General features: G+C 41.4%; 1 protein-coding gene across 2 annotated transcripts in view; it reads left to right on the top strand.

Annotated features, from left to right (window-relative positions):
• LOC133455358 (matrix metalloproteinase-17-like) overlaps window positions 1-17,512 on the top strand; it is a 150,235-nt gene that overhangs the window by 86,068 nt on the left and 46,655 nt on the right. For both annotated transcript variants that reach the window (XM_061734349.1, XM_061734348.1), the window contains exon 4: window positions 4,849-5,135. In XM_061734349.1, the coding sequence (XP_061590333.1) occupies window positions 4,849-5,135 (287 nt within the window). The remainder of the gene's footprint in view (window positions 1-4,848; window positions 5,136-17,512) is intronic.

The following is a 17,512-nucleotide window of genomic DNA, read 5'->3' as shown; positions in this document are numbered from 1 at the left end:
CGCCCCTTCTTCTGACTGGTCGTCCCTTTTTTCTGCTATAACTTTTGAATGGTTTGACATAGGAAGTCGTAAGTGTCATTTCTGATATGCTTATGGGGGGCGGTTGACGTGAGTGCGAGGGCCCGTTCATCGCTGCTTGCAGCTTTAATGCATTTTATTGTTTTAAGGCCTATGTTACAATGTTCAGTCAGTTAAGCCTAACGTAAGCTCAAAGATGGCCAAAAAATGTATTTTGCTAATTTATTTATTAGGGCCCGAGCACCTTCAGTGCGAAGGCCCTATTGTATCTGTAGGAATTTTTCTTTCTTTCTTTCTTTCTTTCTTCTGACGAAAGGAGGGCCTTTTTGCCCCCCTAAACGTGCCCAAAAAGTCACCAAATTTTGCATGCAAGTCAGGCCTGGCGAAAAATTTGATATTTAATGGTTTACATTAATGGGCGTGGCAAAATGGCTCAACAGCGCCCCCTTGAAAACTTTGTGCCTCAAGCCTCACGATACGGTTTGACGTACATGCACGGAAATCGCTACACACCTGTATCAGTACACAACTTAAAGAAAAGTCTCTTGGCGACATGGCCGAAACCGAACAGGAAGTCAGCCATTTTGAATTAATCGTGTCACTTTGGCGCAATTTATGCCATTCCTTCGGCAGTTAATACGGCCCGAACCGTAACGTGCACCCAGGTGTGTTATACATCAAAACGTGCGTCTCCATCCTGCGACAACACGCATTACTTTTCTCTTTCAAAAGCGTTACCGTGGCGACGCTAGACACCAAAAAGCGCGCCCACCCTTCATCTGGTTGGTTCAGACAGAAAAAACTTTGCGCCTCAAGCCCCATAATACGGTTTGACGTACATGAACGAAAATCGGTACACTTCTTTATCATGTCTTTACTTAAAGAAAAGTCTCTTGGCGCCATGGCCGAACAGGAAGTCTCTTGGCGCCATAACCGAACAGGAAGTCGGCCATTTTGAACATTCTGAATTAATCGCGTAATTTTGGAGCAATATGAGCCATTCCTTCGAGAATTAATACGGCCCGAACCGTAACGTGCACCCAGGTGTGTTATACATCAAAATGTGCGTCTCCATCCTGCGACTACACGCATTACTTTTCTCTTTCAAAAGTGTTACCGTGGCGACACTAGACGCCAAAAAGCGCACCCCCCCTTCATCTGATTGGTCCATATTTGATAGTTCCCCAAAAGTCACCAAATTTTGCATGCAAGCCAGGCCTGGCGATAAATTTGATATTTCATGGTTTGTATTAATGGGCGTGGCCTAACGGCTCAACAGCGCCCCCCGGAAAACTTTGTGCCTCAAGCCCCACAATACGGTTTGACGTACATGCACGAAAATCGGTACACACCTGTATCATGTCGCAACTTAAAGAAAAGTCTCTTGGCGCCATGGCCAAAACCGAACAGGAAGTCGGCCATTTTGAATTAATTGTGTAATTTTGATGCAATTTATGCCATTCTTTCGGCAATTAATACGGCCCGAACCGTAACGTGCACCCAGGTGTGTTATACATCAAAATGTGCGTCTCCATCCTGCGACTACGCGCATTACTTTTCTCTTTCAGAAGTGTTACCGTGGCGACGCTAGACGCCAAAAAGCGTGCCCCCTTCTTCTGATTGGTCCATATTTGATAGTTCTCCAAAAGTCAACAAATTTTGCATGCAAGCCAGGCTTGGGGATAAATTTGATATTTCATGGTTTGCATTAATGGGCGTGGCCTAACGGCTCAACAGCGCCCCCTAGAATACTTTTCTCTGCCATAACTTTTGAATGGTTTGACATAAAGAGTCGTGGGGGGTGTCATGGGACTCGGTATTGAGTCCTTAACCATAATTGGTGCAAATTAGCCCCGCCCCTTCTTCGGATTGGTTGTCCCGATTTTCTGCTGTAACTTTTGAATGGTTTGACATAGAGAGTCGTGGATGGTGTCATGGGACTCTAATGAATTCTTAAGCTTCGTTGGCCTTATTTTAGCCCCGCCCCTTCTTCTGATTGGTTGTCCCGATTTTCTGCTATAACTTTTGAATGGTTTGACATAGAGAGTCGTGGGTGGTGTCATCAGATTCTGTATGGAGTCCTTGCCCTTCATTGGCCTGAATTAGCCCCGCCCCTTCTTCTGATTGGTTGTCCCTTTTTTCTGCTATAACTTTTGAATGGTTTGACATAGGAAGTCATGGGTGGTGTCATTTCTGATATGCTTATGGGGGGCGGTGGCCGTGAGTGCGAGGGCCCGTTCATCGCTGCTTGCAGCTTTAATTTTAAGTTATTGTTCTTTGCTGGTATAATGTCTGCTGGAATATTTAAGAAAAAAATGTTCAGTTTTTTATGTTCAACAAATGTTTTCTACCTTGTAATTTTGTAAAAGATATTTTTCTTTTAAAAGCATGCCTAAATCAAATTTATTTGATTTATGCAATGGTGAAAAAATTGGCAAAATAAATGAAAAACTGCGAAGAACCATGTTCGGTATTGTTCGGTATTCAGCCAAGTGTTTATTATTATTTTCGGTTTCGGTTTTGGCCACAAATTTTCATTTCGGTGCATCACTACTTTTTGGTCATAGTGAGGACTCGAGCAGCAGAGTTCTGAATTAGCTGCAGTTGTCTAAATGACTTTTTAGGTAAAACTGTAAATATGCTGTTACAATAATCAAGCCTACTAAAGATGAATGCATGGACTAGTTTTTCCAGGTCCTGCTGAGACATCAGATCTTTTAAACTTAATATAAAGTTGATATAAGGTTCATATGAAGTTCTTAAGGTGATAGTAGGCTGAATTTGTTATTGCCTTAATGTGTTTTTTTCCAAATATACATTTGAAACCAGATGTTTACATACACTGTGAATAAGGACACAACATTTTTTTGTTTCACTGTCTGAAGTTAAATCAGCCTAAACTTCTCCTGTTTCAGGTCAGTCAGGATTACCAAAATTATTTAATTTTGCTAAACGCCACAATAATGAGAAAGATAATTTCTCAGAGAATTTTACATTACTTTCTTTAAGGTCAAACGTTTAACCCTTCTCTCCAGTAGTTTGACTAATATATTGTGGTCAAGTGTATCAAATGCAGCACTGAAGTCCAGTAAGACTAAGACTGACATTTTTCCACCGTCTGACGGTATTCAGACATAGGTCATTAAACACTTTAATCAGCGCAGTCTCAGTACTGTGTAGCTGTCTAAACCTAACTGGAAAGCATCATAGCAGTTATATTGTTGTAAACACTTATTTAGCTGTTGAAAAACAGTTTTTTCAATTGTCTTACTTAAAAATGGGAGATTTGAGATGGGCCTGTAGTTGTTAATTTGTGTCTTGTCAAGACTTTTCCTTCAGCAGAGGTTTGATTACAGTTGTTTTTAGTGGCTCTGGGAACAGACCTGACATTAAGGACAAGTTCACAATCAGTAATAGATATGACTGCAAAATCATTTTTGAAAAGACCTGTTGGAGGACGTCTAAACAGCAAGAGGAGGAGTTCAGCCGATCTAAGATGCCCTCCAGGTCTTTGCTTTAATGGGTTGAAACGGTGTCATGGTGTTTAAACCGGTTTCGGGGGTCCGGTGGACACGGTATATATGCTGAACCTGCTGCTGATGCACCAACTGCTTGTTTAATATTTTGGATTTTCTCTGTGACAAATTTGGCAAACTGGACACAGTGGAATGAAGTTCACTTGCCGCTGACACAGGAGGGTTTGTTAGCCTGTCATAGGGCTGGGCGATATGGACCAAAAGTCATATCTCGATATTTTCTAGCTAAATGGCGATACTCGATATATATCTCGATATTTTTTCTGTGCCTTAATTGGGGTTTCCCCCAAAGCATTATAGCATAGCATCTCTGTTAGCTTCATTTTTCTCTGAGGCAAACCCTTAAAAAAACAGTTAGTTTTAATACAAAGCCTCGTGCCAAATGTCACACAGGTTCCTTTATTAACAGAGGTCTGCAAAATATCAAAATGTATAAAACAAATGAAATAAAAATAAACTGCCTGCATATATAGAATAAAAATGCTTCTTGAATAAAATAAAACAAATATCCCTTTCCTGCATAACAATTAAATTAAAATACACTGTGCAATTAATACAATGTAGACAGTAACAGGCAGACTTTTCCACTGAGGTTGACAGTTGTGCAAATAACAAAACATTTGTGCAAATCTCAAATAAAACATTCAAGTCAATTTGTCACAAAATAAGCTATATCAAAATCGTAAAAAAAAAAATGTTAAAAAAAAAAAAAAAAAATTTAAATCGATATAAACGATATTGTCTCGTACCATATCGTGTTTGAAAATATATCGATATATATTAAAATCTCGATATATCGCCCAGCCCTAGCCTGTCAACTGTAGTAAATAAGGCCCGAGCACGATGACTGTTTTTAGTGATGGTGTTAGGGAAGTAGGACTTCCTTGCATTCCTCAGTTGTAAGTTATAAGAGTGAAGTTTCTCTTTATAGATGTCATAATGAACCTGGAAGTTTGTTTTTCTCTATGCGCTCTGCTTTCAGACACTCTTCCCATTTTTACCCGTGTGGAATTCTATTATTCTTATTACGCACCAGGAGCAATAACTGGCTTTTTACTTCATTTAAATGAGCATCTTGTTGATCTTATCCATGCAAACACCCTTTCACAAATACCTTCTCTTACCTCCACTTATACTTTATTTATCTGTCAAGTTTCCCATCAAACTCCTTTCAGCCATCTCATCCCCCTCTTTTCCTCTCAGCCCCCTCATGTCATTCTTCTCCTTGTCTTCATTCTCCTTCTCTACCTCTTCTGCTTGTATTTAATAAACTGGTCTCTCATCTCTCCCTCAGAGTGAGGAGCTTCCCCAAAGATTCAGCCTTACTGGGCAGGGACACTGTCCGAGCCCTCATGTACTACGCCTTAAAGGTCTGGAGCGACATCGCACCCCTGAACTTCCATGAAGTGGCCGGCAGTGACGCAGACATTCAGATCGACTTCACTAAGGCTGACCATAATGATGGTTATCCCTTCGATGGGCCGGGGGGCACCGTGGCGCACGCTTTTTTCCCCGGTGAGAGGTTCACAGCTGGGGACACGCACTTCGATGATGACGAGGCCTGGACCTTCAGATCACCAGGTGAGGAGCATTTGTTTTGGCTAAAGGGCGTGTCTGTAGGATTTCATTGGCATTTAGCATTCATTCGGTGCCGCAGCACTGAATCTTCTTTTCTTATGTTGAAAAAGGGAAATTGTTTTGCTGTAACTGAATGACGATTACTGAATGGACTTTTTTTGGCAGTTTCTTTCTAGATGATTATATTAAACAAATATTTTAGTTTATCTTTTGGGAGACCTTGATTCCAAGCACACCACCCACATAAACATTGTTGCAGACTAAACACCCCATCCTCCATGGCAACAGGAGTCAACAAAGGCAACAGCCTTCCCCTGCACTACGATGTGTCACACCAGACTGCATAAAATACTTTATGCAGCTGATAGTTGGAGGTGTTGACTGGGCTTCCAGACTTCCCTGATCACAATGTGATGGTGCAATGTGCCAGAACAAGTCCAGTACCTTTCTAATCCCAGGGAGGGGCTGCCAGCATCTGGTGCCAGGCATGGCAGGGCGTCTTCACTGGTCATCTGTCCAGGCTGATTTCTGGGGTACATAGAAGATGTGGCACTGTTAGACAGATCGGTTTAATGCTCAGTGGCATCCATCCGTGTATAATTTGCAGCTTTGTGTCTCACTTATCAGTGTGGTGTTACAGCGTCATAATCAGCTTACAGATGGCTACCTTATATCTTATTTTTTTTAAATATGTTAATAATCACATCTGATTATTTTTCACTTGGCTGCTTTAATGTTTTCCTCTTCAGTTGTACCTGGGTTTGATAATATCACAGTCTGTAATTTACAGTGCTTTATTATAAGTTTGTCAATCATCCACACTCACACATTTGAACAGTAAATCTTTTAATATAAAAGCAGAACATTGTTATTGTACTTTGTCAACTACATTTACACACCAGTGTGTCAGGGAGCAGTGGGGACATCGGGATCTTGGAAGATACACGGCAAGGCTGAGTGTTGAACCATTGAACTTCCACTTGATGGATCTCTGATCATGAAAACTATGATGGTATATATCTCTGGTAATGTTACATATACAATAGGGGTGTAACGGTACACAAAAGTCTCGGTTCGGTACGTACCTCGGTTTGGAGGTCACGGTTCGGTTCATTTTCGGTACAGTAAGAAAACAAAATGCAAAATATAAATGTGCTAGTTGTTTATTACACACACACAAAATAACATTGGCTCTACGTGTGCCGGCGCTAGGACCCCGCGGATGCATGGTGTGTCGTCGGGCTGTGTTTTCCTTCATGCTTCCCTGCAGCGTCTCATGCAAACACAAACACACGTACCTGCCAGAAACATTTCTTTATATCATGTTGTCTGTCGCCCGCGATATTTTTTGTTTTTTTGGCCGGCACCATAGTTGGCTGGCTACAAACTCTATACATCCCATAATGTATAATAATATGCCCGCGCTCTCAGCAGCGGTTAGTGGGCGACCGCGCGTCGCTGCGTACCTTACGCCGTAGGCTACACCGTATGGTACGGCGTAGGTTCTGCGTCGATTTAACGAGGAACCATAATTCAGGCTTTACTCTTCCATAGCTGAGAAACGTCACCTAGTGTTGCTTAAATGTGGCCACATGAAATCATTCACTATCATCAAAACAAAGTCAAACAAGACGACATGGCGTCATATTTCTAACAATAAATGAAAGTGATGCAAATTAAAGGAGGAGAGGATGAAACATTGTAGTCCCTGCACCTACAATTTAATATAAAGGTGCTCTAAGGGGCCCCTGCTGCTCAGAGCAGCTCATCCTGGTAAAACCAGGTAGAACCAGGACCAGAACATGCATTTTTGGACATTTACTCCACAATAAGTAAATAAACAATAATATTATGAACCTGAGGGTTTGACTTGTGGTGTTCTTTGACTTATTGTTTACACTTTACACAGTTTGAGTTACAGTATGAAGATTCCTCTTATTTTCTCCCATGCAGCTTTGTTTTTATTTATCATTATTGAGGAATGCTGGTGTAAAGAAGAGGGATGGGGGGGGAGATTGCATCTAATGTGATCATTTACTGAAATACTGCATTTTCTTTTTGTATTAAGAATGTTCTAGTTAAAGCAATAAATTGCTCACCATTCATTTAAATGAATTCTTGTATTGAAATTTGTTTTCTCCCAAAAAGGTAAAAAAGGGTAATATTCGTATCGGCTGATATCGGCTTTTTGATTTCCCCCTAATCGGTGATCGAAATAATCGAAAAAAAGGCTGATTGGTCGGACACTAGCAGCGGTACTCGCATCGTTAAGGCTGATTTATGGTGCCGCGTTACACCAACGCAGATCCTACGGCGTAGGGTACGCAGCGAGCGGCCGTACGGTGCACGTCGCTGCGTACCCTACGGCGTAGGCTCTACGGCGATTTAACGCCGAACCATAATTCAGGCTTTACTAGGCAACAAAGCAGGTTGACTCACGTTGCAGAACAGCGCTGCAGAGGCGCTCATAAACGTAAATGATCATTGTTTTGTTTTTTTTAGGCCTGGCCAGGCCCCGCCAGGCCTAAACAATGGTAGGGGAAACACTGGACTTGTCACAATTATGTGCTTAGCTCTTTAGTTCTTCATTAGTTAGTGCTTTTTTCTTTAATCTTAATACTTTCTCGGTGTGAGCGCAACTGCAGCAGCGCTCTGCTCCACAACGTGCGGTCCTCTACTTAATATGTCCGTGTGGAAACTCGTTCGGTACGCCTCCGTTCCGAACCGAACACGCTATACCGAACGGTTCAATACAAATACATGTACCGTTACACCCCTAATATACAACCTATTTCAAAGCATGGATATGCTTATGCATCTTTGGTGTTTAATCTTGACAATTTATGTGTCTCAAAACTATCCATCCATCTTTTACCGCTTTTTGTTGCTCAACAACATGAGCAGAGGAGCCAGATGAGGATGTTGAGGGACTTGTTGTTGAGGATGTTGAGGGTAAGTATGCCTGCTGGATGCTTCTCTCATGAGGAACATACTGTAGCTCCAGTTGTCCTCGGTCTTCACTGGGGTCTAATGGCGCTTTTCCACTAGTATCTACTCAGCCCGACTCGACTCGCCTCGGTTTTGCGCTTTTCCACTAGGGGTCAAGGCGTGCCGAGTAGATACTTTTTCTGTAACTACTCTGCCGAGGTTCTAAGTGGGCTGCATCTGACGTCATCACACTACAGGCCACCGCTTGGTCAGGGGGTTGGAAGTCAGACATCTGAATCCGGAGGCGGAAATCAGCAAAAGACCGACTCTGACTGCGGCTTGTTTTTATTTTATTCAACAGGAAATGGCAGTGCAAAAGTCTGTTTCTGATCCAACTCTGAGCTGCAGATGTTCATAAACCTGGTGGCTGAGGAGAGAATTAAAAAGGGATCTAGACGGGCGATAAGGAACGACAAGATCCACCAGGAGCTCTGTCTCTTCATAGCTGCTCGCGGCTCCCAGCCGACTTTTCAGCAGCACCGAGACAAACAAGATAAGCGTCGCCGCTTGAAGTTTCTCTCACTCTCATTTTTTAACTTGGTATCGAACACAAGCCACAGACCCAGCAGCACATATATCATCTCCTCTAGGTTCTACATCTTTAGTGTTGTTGTTTAAATCACACAATCAAATACGTCACAGCAGCTTCGTTCCAACCTCCTACTTCTGATCTGGGTAATGAAAAGAAACAAGGGCAAGGCGAGTCGAGTCGAGTCGGGCTGAGTAGGTGCTAGTGTAAAAGCACCATAAGTGGAATGTGTTGTAACAACTCATAATGTAATAGCAGTTCATATTGTAATAACTTAAATGTAATAAAAGTTCATAATGTAATAATCGTCTCATAATGTAATAAAATCATGAGTGCATAATGTAAACGGCTTTGGGCATAATGTAATAATGTACTGTAATAACTTAGTACATTATGAGCCCTACTGGCGCCGTAATAACAGCTCATAATGTTATAATGGCTCATATTGTGAGAAAAGTGTTGCATTATCATCATTTATACCTCAGCCATTCCTGCAGGGATGGAAGAAAATGCTTTCACGTCTGTGTGTCTATCTGTCAGCAGGATCACACAATTTCTGCAACACGTGGTGGTGCATTGGCCAACTTAGATGCCATATAACTCCCCCCCCAATACGCAGTGGGCCACATTAACAGGAAGAGAAGCCTAATTGTTTTAACGCATCATCCCCTAAAGGTCAAGTCCATGGTATAAAAGTCACACTGACAACAAGAATGGACCTATGGGCAGAAGTCTGTGTTTGTGTTTGACTATGATTTGTACATAGGTGGCGCTACGGTAACCAACTCAAAAGCTGCCAGGACCAGAGGGTGGATTAGGGAAGAAGGAGGGGGCTGTAGTTCATGTAGTTTAAAAGAGCATTTTCTTTGTTTACTATTGCTACAATAAATGCAGGACACAAAAACTTCTACAATAAAAACACATTTAAGATTGGTCTTAACACTCTTTCCTTCCATACAACCTGATGAGGTCCTTCCAGGCAAAATGTTACTGCCAATTTAAAGCTAGGGTCTACAATACTCAGTTTTTTTATTTAAAAAAGGCTTGTTCTCCCCACACACATCCCCTCCCCCCTGTGCTCTGGCTCTCATGATGCTCCCACCTCCGACACACCCCCTCCGGTACGGGAGCCAGCCGTACTTTCACATTCAGAAATGGGAGGCAGGAAGTAGGTGAAGATTGTCAAATCACTGACATTCAGGCAGATTGACCAATTCGCCCTGAACGGCACCTATTGGACCCTATTGGACCCTTGTTCTTTCTTTTACGGGAATGTGAAATTCTCCTCTCAGTGCTTTAACAATGACATCATATGTCTCATCATCCATCACTCGATTTCCATGGCCTTGAACGTTACTAACCCAAAGGGCCAGACAAGACAAAAATTGTTATGTTTAGTCTCATTGTTTCTTTTCTGTGAATGAAACAAAATTCATTGATTCCTTTTTTTTAATTTTAAGAATCACTACATTAATGTAAATATTGATTTATTTTCAACAAATAGGATATCTGCTTATATTTTAGCGTGTTATGCACCTATACAGTATGATACAGGTCCTTGATGAACCTCTACCTGTTGCTGGTTGATAGAGCCACAGAGCAGAGCAAAATGTAGAGCAGAGGAAACTTGCTTGATGATAAGGTGTTTGCTCAGTGGAAAACACTATAAAGAATTAAATCAACATTCATTTTTTGTGTGGTTTACCGGGGACTGTGGTAGATTAGCTACTTTTCTTTTTTTCTCCACAGGGCTTATACATGAGACTTCAGCTGCCAGCTAAAAAATACATTATCCTAACAAACATCTTAATACACCGAATATTTAAAGAGATAAGGTGGATGGCTTGGTTTAACAAAGATATTAATTGAACTTTGGAGTTCACAAATAGCACTGCTTACCTGCAACAATCAGACAGGTGAAGTTAGCATGGCATTTGCAAAAGCGCAAAATAACTAACATGGGTCCCACCTAGTGGCTCAACTTTATACATCTTACATAATAAAATGTGAGAATGCAATTACTATTAAATAATACTTGGTTTCACTAATTTAGTTTACTAATGTTCTCGAACCCATGCTTTTTGCTTTATTTGCACCTTTAAGAGCTAAAAATTATGATAATGCAGCTGTTTTCTCACAATATGAGCCATTATTACATTATGAGCTGTTGTTACTTTATGAGCGGCGCCAGTAAGGCTCATAATGTAATAAGTTATTACATTATTACATTATGCGCAAAGCCGTTATTACGTTATGTGCTCATGATTTTATTACATTATGAGCCGATTATTACATTGTTAACTTTTATTACATTTAAGTTATTACATTATGAGCCGTTATTACATTATGAGTTGCTACATTTGTCCAGAAAAACTGCACCGGGGAAGCATCCAGGAAGCATCCTAACCAGATGCCTGAGCCACTTCATGTAGCTTCTCTGGATGCAGAGGAGCAGCAGCTCTAGTCTGACCACCTCCCGGATGACTGAGCATCTCACCCTTTCTCTTTCCAAACACCCTGCAGAGGAAATTCATTTTGGCTGCTTGTATCCTCGATCTTGTTCTTTTGCTTACTACCCGCAGCTTGTGACCATTCTTCACCACAGCAGACCGACAGACCAGCACCGATTTGCCTGACAATCTCCAACTCCATCTTTTTATCACTCTTGAACAAGATCCCAAGACACTTGGACCCCTGCACTTGAGCTGGGATCAGATCCCCAACCTGGAGAGGGCACTCCACCCTTTTCCGGCTGAGGACCATGGTCATGGATCCATCTTTTTGGAGGTGCCGATTCTCATCCCACCTGGTAACTCAGGAAAATAACCAACCTAGCTTGCTGTGCATCCTACCATCCGCCAAAACCGACGTACATTACATACTGACAGTACGTAATGTACACAGAGGACGTTAACTTTAAAGGGGAAATATTATGAAAAACACGTTTTTTCTTGTTTTAACATATATAAAGTGGTCTCCCCTCACCCTGCCAGCACAGGGGAGACAAAATACCATGAATTTCTGCAAGGTCTTTGACCCCCGTCTTACAGAGTCCCCCAGTGTCACGTGATTTTTTTTTGAGCCGATTAAAATCTGCGCCTATGGTGACGTCACCCGAGGCGCAGAGGTTCGGCCTCCGCTGCTGAAACCACGCCCACAACCAGCTCTCTACGCCGGCTGGAGCGGTCCTTCCTTGAGCCAGTTGGACGCGGCGCCGCGGCGGAGCGGATCCGGGTTAAATCATCCAGGTTTCCGGGTGGTTTGGGAGCTGGGTCCTCGGGGGTCCGTCCCAAGTCGGATCAGCTTCACCCTCCGAGATTTTCAGCCAAATCTGTCGGTTTGATCCCCGGTAACCGACGTTGCGCGCTGCTCCAGCCTACTTCCTGGTTCCTAAAGCGGGATCCGTCCGACTAAATTCTCCAGGTTCCCAGCCGCTTTGGGAGCAGGGATTTCTGTGGTACGTCCCAGGCTGGACCAGCTTCACCCTCCGAGATTTTCAGCGAAATCTGTCGGTTTGATCCCCGGTAACGGGCGATGCGCCCCGGAGCCATGCTTGCGGGGCCAGCGCGCAGTGACTAAAGGCTGATTTATGGTTCCGCGTTACACCAACGCAGAGCCTACGCCGTAGGGTACGCGTCGATTTAACGCAGAACCGTAAATCAGGCTTTAAGATCCGTTTACAGGGTGTAACTGAATGAGAGCATCCGACTATCGAGCTGCGTGACATCGGACGCTCTCTGTCCACACTGAAACTGTTAAACTCGCGGCCAGTTAGGACAGTCCAATACAAAAAAAATAAAGCAATGGATTTTATTTTGTCGCAGAAGCTTCTCGCATGGGACACAGTTTGTGTACGACGCAGCCAGCTGCTCTGGCTGGAGCGAGGCTTATTCTCCTCCCCTCCTACACGTCATTCAGGGAGCCAATCAGCGCAGAGCCTCATTATCATAGCCTCCCCTCCCCTAAAATGAAGCACAGAAAATGAGGTGAGAAGGGGTAAAACTAGAGACATGGCCCACAGGCTGAATTTCTGATTTATGTAGAAAAAACAAGCTTTAGATTGTTTTTAAGACATTCAATGCCTGTTTAAAATATACATTAAATGCCATAATATGTCCCCTTTAAACCATAAAAAATTTTTTGAATTCACATTTCAGACACAAATGTATGTTACTTGCAATAAAACTGAATTAAATTACAACTTGTATAATTTTGCTCTGTCAGCGATTTTTTTTTCTTCTGATTACAAAGCTTTTTTTGCTTGATAGCATATTAAAGAGACAAAATCAGCTCCATAAAAATGAATGTAAAAATGATGAAAATATATAAATATATAATTTTTACTGGATTAGCTTATCAGACGACTATCAGCTCCAGGTCAATTTTAGGTTTATTTATTGACTGTGTTATAGATGAGAACTCCCTGTTGCTATGAGAATGGATGTTTAATGTGCCCCTGTCACTTTTAACTTATTTCCATTTTACCTTGCGTGACTTTATTATGAAATCTGTTTATGTGCTGCCTTAAGCACTAATAATGTGATAAACCAGTGAGAGACGTTCGTTTCAGCTTGCTTTTGCTTTGAGCTGTGATGCCTAATGAACTGGTTTGTGCAACATTCTCCTGAATGATTTGGCCAAATTTTTCTCATCAAACAGTTTTCGAAGAGCTTGATTACCCGCCGAGGGAGATTTGAGAGTTTGAAATGAATGCGGTGACAGCAGCTCTAAATGAAATTCAATCAGATCTGTCAGTCAGAACTAAACAAGCTGATATTAGACATATCCGTCATTCATAGCTCTGGAAAACACAGCCAGCGCCATGGTATCGTAGCCACCAATAATCACTGATTCTTTTTTCATTTGTTCATGTTTTCACTCACTAGAAATACCATAAACGCCATGGACAGCCTACAAACCTTGTCTTCTTTTCCAGTATTCACTGTCCTTTTATTCTTTTGGTTTTTCATTGTCATGAGCTGGAAAATGGGAGCATTTTAGGTCCATTCATGTGGATCAAATAATCAAACGGTGTGATCAACCGTAGTGAATGTATCACCAGTCTCAATACTGTCATGTGAATGAAAATATTAATCATTGAGGCTTATTTTCAATAGTTTTCTTTCTTTATTCTTCTTTTCGCCTGGATGACAGAGTTCAAATTGACATTTCACTTTAGTCTGATTCAGTGTGTCTTCTCTGAAGACTGATGAACCACGGAGCGTTAAAGTAATGGCGAGAGGAGAGACGAAAGATGATATGATGAATGCTGGGCGAAAATGTGGAGGAAAGGAGTGAAGTCAGGCACGAAAGTTCCCAATCAGAAACAGGAGTCGGTCAAAACAGAAAGATTCCAGTTTTGTCTTTTTCATGAAGGGGATTTCTTTGCACGTCTTTTCAACGTAGTTCCTTACATCACCGCGTTTACACAGACCTGAACAGTGACAAGATATCACACAGACTGAGAAGCTGTAGTTTGACAGATCCTCTCTCATTTCACAACAGTGCACTCAGTCAAGCCTGTTGAGTTTCAGATTAGTCTTTTTGGCTCAAACTCACCATTTCATCACTCGAAAGCTGCAAGGGAGTTTCAACATTTGAAAATGATTGAAGCTTGGACCACAGAGACATTGTTCTTGTTGGCGTTTCAGAAATGATACGTCTTTAAACCATGAAGACATAAACTCTTCTTTCACTAAATATGTCTTCTAGTAGTGGATCATTGATTTCTATCTTTTAGTTTTGGTTACACAGAATGAATAGCAGTATCTGAGCGGGGCAGGAATGACTGTTTCTACCAAGGCTGCCAAGGTCCCTGGAGTCAACTGAAGAGGGAGTGCAAACAAACTGTGATGTGAAAGGAGGCCATTACTCCTGCTTTAATTCTGATCAAAGCTTTTCTCCTGCTAAGAGAAACAGAATCACACAACCTGACGGTGCTTATCTTCCTCTAACGCTTTCCCACCTCACCCTCGGCCTTCCCAAGCAGAATATTTCCTGGATGAAGGATGGTTCATGACAGACTCTGACATGGTTATCTCTTCTTGAGCCAGAAGCAAAATGAGCAAGCAGTCTTTCACGGCGCTTCTGCCTTTACAGTATGAGTGATTTTGCAGCATAGAGACAATGATATAAAGCCCCATATACTGCTTTGTTTTAAGGATTATGTCTATCTTGTGCAATGTCCCATACAGAACCGTTTAAATCATGTAATGCTTTGCTTCATTCTGAAAAAGATGTTTTGTGAGGATTTTTTCCTTCAAATAAGAACATTTGGACGTGTGCAATTATCTGGCTATATTTCATTAATGAAAAGGATTGTGCATGAGAAAAATGTATTTCACTGCAAACTTTCAAGTCAAGTTAACACATACAAAGGGCCAGCTTTTGATGTTAACCTCTTTCTACATCTTTTAATGTTATTCGCTTACTTTTCTCATGCTTATTTGCAATTTATCAGGTATTAACACATCAAAGGCCTGCTTTTTTCAAGTGCATGGTATATTGAAAAGTCACTTGCAATAAGTGGGAAAGGATTCCCATATCGTGGCCTCCATGAGTCCAAAGAATAAAAATAAAATCAAATAGAATCAGTATAGTTTCACCTATCATTAATGTTGAAAAGTAACATCCTATTTTGCATATAAACTTAATTTTAAGCCTTTCATCTCACCACTGAATCACTGGTATCATGTATTTTTTGTCCACAGAATGAAAAATCGTAAAACTGCTAAAGTGATTGTAAAATTCCCAGCAACTTACATCAGAGTGAGGGTAAAACTAGAAAAATTTTAATATATATGATTAATTCATCTTTTAAAAACTGCATATATGCAAGGAAATGTGACAGCACTTGCTCTCTGTAATTTCTCTTCATGTAAAGATGTTGCAGCTTTTTAAAGTTGACATTAGATGGCCAGTTGCTGCCATTTTTGTCTTTGAAAAGGTGGGATGTACCCATCATACCTCCAAACAGTTTATAATTACTTTGGAGCAATTAAAGAAAATATGATTAGCATATGCATTCCTCCAAAAGGAGATTATGTCAGTCAGGGCTCCAAAGCAAGCTACCATAAGCAAAGCTTTGAGAGATTGCTTGAGTTTTCATCAATACCAAACCCAGAAATGTGGATGTCTGGGCCAGAATCTGACCTGGAGTATGAAAATTGTTGGTTGGAATAACATTACATCGTGACATTTCGCCTGTAAAAGCACAACAGATTAAGTTGGACAATGTTTGTTGCGTCCAATTATACATTCCTACCAAGATTTTATGGAAACAATACAATCCAGTTTGTATGAAGCAGAAGCTGCACATTTGAAAATTCAGGCTTATAAAATGGATATCTTGACACAATAGCTCTCTTTGTTTTGACTCGTTTTGACTTTGATTTAAGGTTTGTACATAGAGACTTGGATGCGTCGTGTTTATTTTACATAGAAATATCAAGCAACACTTCATACTTCTATTTTTATTTCATTTTATTTTTATTTTTATTTTTTTTACTCTTTTGAGCTTATGATGATGTCTGAGGTAACAATTTGTCTTATTATAATTGGGTTTTCTTTGTAGGGTTGAAACCAGAATGAGAATTTAAGTATTGAATTTTTATTACTTGAAACAGCGACATTTGAATAGATTTTACCATGATGTCACACAAGGAATCAGAATCAGAATCAGAATACTTTATTAATCCCAAAGGGCAATTCATTTATACAGTCGGCCTGTCCATAGCAACAACACACAATACACAAAACGGGCAACATCCACGACCACATCAGCAACAACAACCACAACCAGTGACAGCACAGCAGAGCAGAATGCAAATACTTTATGGTTCACAAGCAGTGTGCAGTGTGTTTGAGGTGTTGCTCTGATTAATTCAAACTCAAACTTTATTTATTTATATAGCACCATTCATACATTAGGAATGCAACACATGGTGCTTTACAAGAAGAATAAAATAACAATCAAAAACAGGATTTAAAACATCCCATACGACCCCACCCGCCACGCGCACACACACTCACTCACACTCATACACATGTGCACTCACACACACACACAACACACACACACACACACACACACACACACACACACACACACACACACACACACACACACACACACACACAGTAAGTGGACTGGTGACATGGCTTAGCACTAATGATCCAGGTGAGGAAAAAACTACCTATGGGTGGCCGTCCACACTGAGAGGCTCCACCGACCACGACCACAGGGAGCATCGCCACAGAGACCCCCCCAACCCGGACCGACCAGGGCAGACCCCACACAGAAGGTGGAGTCCCACCCCCAGCTACCCAGGCCTGAGGGACCCCCATGACGACACCCCCATGGGCGGAGCAGGCACACCTCCCAGTGTGGAGGACCCCCCTGAGGAAACACTGGAGCTAAAAACTAAAAGATTAAAAGAAAGTAAAAAATGCCTAAAGGTGTAAAGTTTTAGAGAAGTCTATACAAAACTTAAGATGAATAAACAAATTAATATATAACATAAAATAAAATGAAATTCATTAAAAAGGGATTAAAGATTATAAATAATAAAAGAGCTAAATAAATAAACACAATAAATAGCTGAAAAGACTAGGTAAATGAGATCAGATAAAAGCCAAACTAAAAAGGTGTGTCTTGAGCCTCCTTTTAAAAGTATCAACGTTCTCTGCGGTCCTGAGGTTCTCTGGCAGGCTGTTCCATAAAGAAGGGCCATAATGGCTGAATGCAGCCTCACCGTGGGTTTTGGTCCCGGTTCGGGGAATGGTTAAAAGGCCGGTGCCAGAGGACCTCAGGGTCCATGAGGGTTGATACGGTAAAAGCAAATCAGATAAATAAGAAGGCCCA

The sequence above is a fragment of the Cololabis saira genome, chromosome 11 (genome assembly GCF_033807715.1).
Source record: "Cololabis saira isolate AMF1-May2022 chromosome 11, fColSai1.1, whole genome shotgun sequence".
Lineage (NCBI taxonomy): Eukaryota > Metazoa > Chordata > Actinopteri > Beloniformes > Belonidae > Cololabis > Cololabis saira.
Note: the sequence above shows the minus strand (reverse complement) of the source record. Positions and strands in the feature narration are given on the sequence as shown.